Source organism: Cyprinodon variegatus, unplaced genomic scaffold (assembly GCF_000732505.1).
Source record: "Cyprinodon variegatus isolate N-32 unplaced genomic scaffold, C_variegatus-1.0 Scaffold621, whole genome shotgun sequence".
NCBI lineage: Eukaryota > Metazoa > Chordata > Actinopteri > Cyprinodontiformes > Cyprinodontidae > Cyprinodon > Cyprinodon variegatus.
In genome coordinates, this window is record NW_015151074.1 from 421293 (window position 1) to 422563 (window position 1271).

The 1271-nt window shown below is 54.1% G+C and overlaps 1 protein-coding gene across 1 annotated transcript in view; it reads left to right on the top strand.

Annotated features, from left to right (window-relative positions):
* Positions 1 to 1271, top strand: part of fam175a (family with sequence similarity 175 member A) — a 5920-nt gene that overhangs the window by 2589 nt on the left and 2060 nt on the right. Inside the window, exons 2-4 of the mRNA XM_015393024.1 lie at positions 439 to 677; positions 745 to 864; positions 939 to 1023. Of these exons, the coding sequence (XP_015248510.1) occupies positions 439 to 677; positions 745 to 864; positions 939 to 1023 (444 nt within the window). The remainder of the gene's footprint in view (positions 1 to 438; positions 678 to 744; positions 865 to 938; positions 1024 to 1271) is intronic.

A 1271-nucleotide genomic window follows, 5' to 3' on the forward strand; every position in this document is an offset into this window, starting at 1 on the left:
CCCTTTGAACAGGAAGAAACCTCCAGCAGAACCAGGCTCAGTGTTAGCGGCCATCTGCTGAGGCCCACTGGGAGTGTCCATCCATTACCCATCCCATCATCCGTCAAACATCCACCCATTCATCATCCATCCTTTTGAGAAGTGGAAGGATGAAGAAGTTACACCTCAAACATCCTCTGTGGAGTTTAGATCCGGTTACTTTTCAAAACCAATCAGATAAACATTGAATATTAATGATGTTTTAAAGACATTTCTAGTTTCCAACAGTTCCTGAATGCAGCATCTGGGAATATCCTCTCCATGCGCCTCAACTGTCAGCCATTTTCCCCCAGCCATGCCATCTAAGCCCCGCCCCCACGTCTTTCCTTTTGGTTAATCTTTCTGGTCCAGTTTAGCTCCACAGCCTCAGGAACCGACCAGTTGAGCAGAATGTAACGGGTTCTGGTTCTGACCGGTTCTGACTGCAGCTTTGATGTTCAGGACAGCGTGGTGGGCTGGTACCGGCAGCGCAGGAACTCTGAGCAGCACATGACCTTCAGGGAGAAGCTGGTCCACGAGAAGCTGAAGGCGGTTCTTCAGAACCCTCACATGATCTTCTTCCTGCTGACGTCCAGCAGAGTGACTCAGACGGACTCCACCCACCGGATGGAGTACTCCGCCTTCACCTCCTGCAGCAGGTGATGGTGTCTGGCCTCGGCAGATGGGTGGAGGTTCAGGATCTTCACCGTCTGCTCCTCTGTGCAGGCGCTTCATGAGCGTTCCTGTCCTGGTGACCAACCTGGGTCTGCTGGAGCAGCAGGGCTACTGGAAGGCGTCTGTTCCGTGCTCCGCCTCAGGCTACAGCCTCACCATGAAGAAACACCGGTACCGCTTCTCCAGCATCTCACACCCAACGCCTGTCCTGGTTCTCCTCCTGAACCTCCTTCCTTCTGTTCCAGGCCCAAGTTCTTTTCCCCCATCGGGCTGCTGAGGGAGGTGGAGGAGATCAACAAGATGAACGAGTCTCTGCAGGAGGAGCTGCAGGTGAGGAGCATGAAGGAGCCTGAGAAGGTTCTCAGCATCTGCCTGGTTCCACCTCCTCTGCGTGGTTCCACCTCCTCCTCTGCGTGGTTCCCTCTCCTCTGCATGGTTCCTCCTCCTCTGCTTAGTTCCTCCTCCTCTACTTAGTTCCTCCTCCTCTGCTTAGTTCCTCCTCCTCTGCGTGGTTCCCTCTCCTCTGCATGGTTCCTCCTCCTCTGCTTAGTTCCTCCTCCTCTACTTAGTTCCTCCTC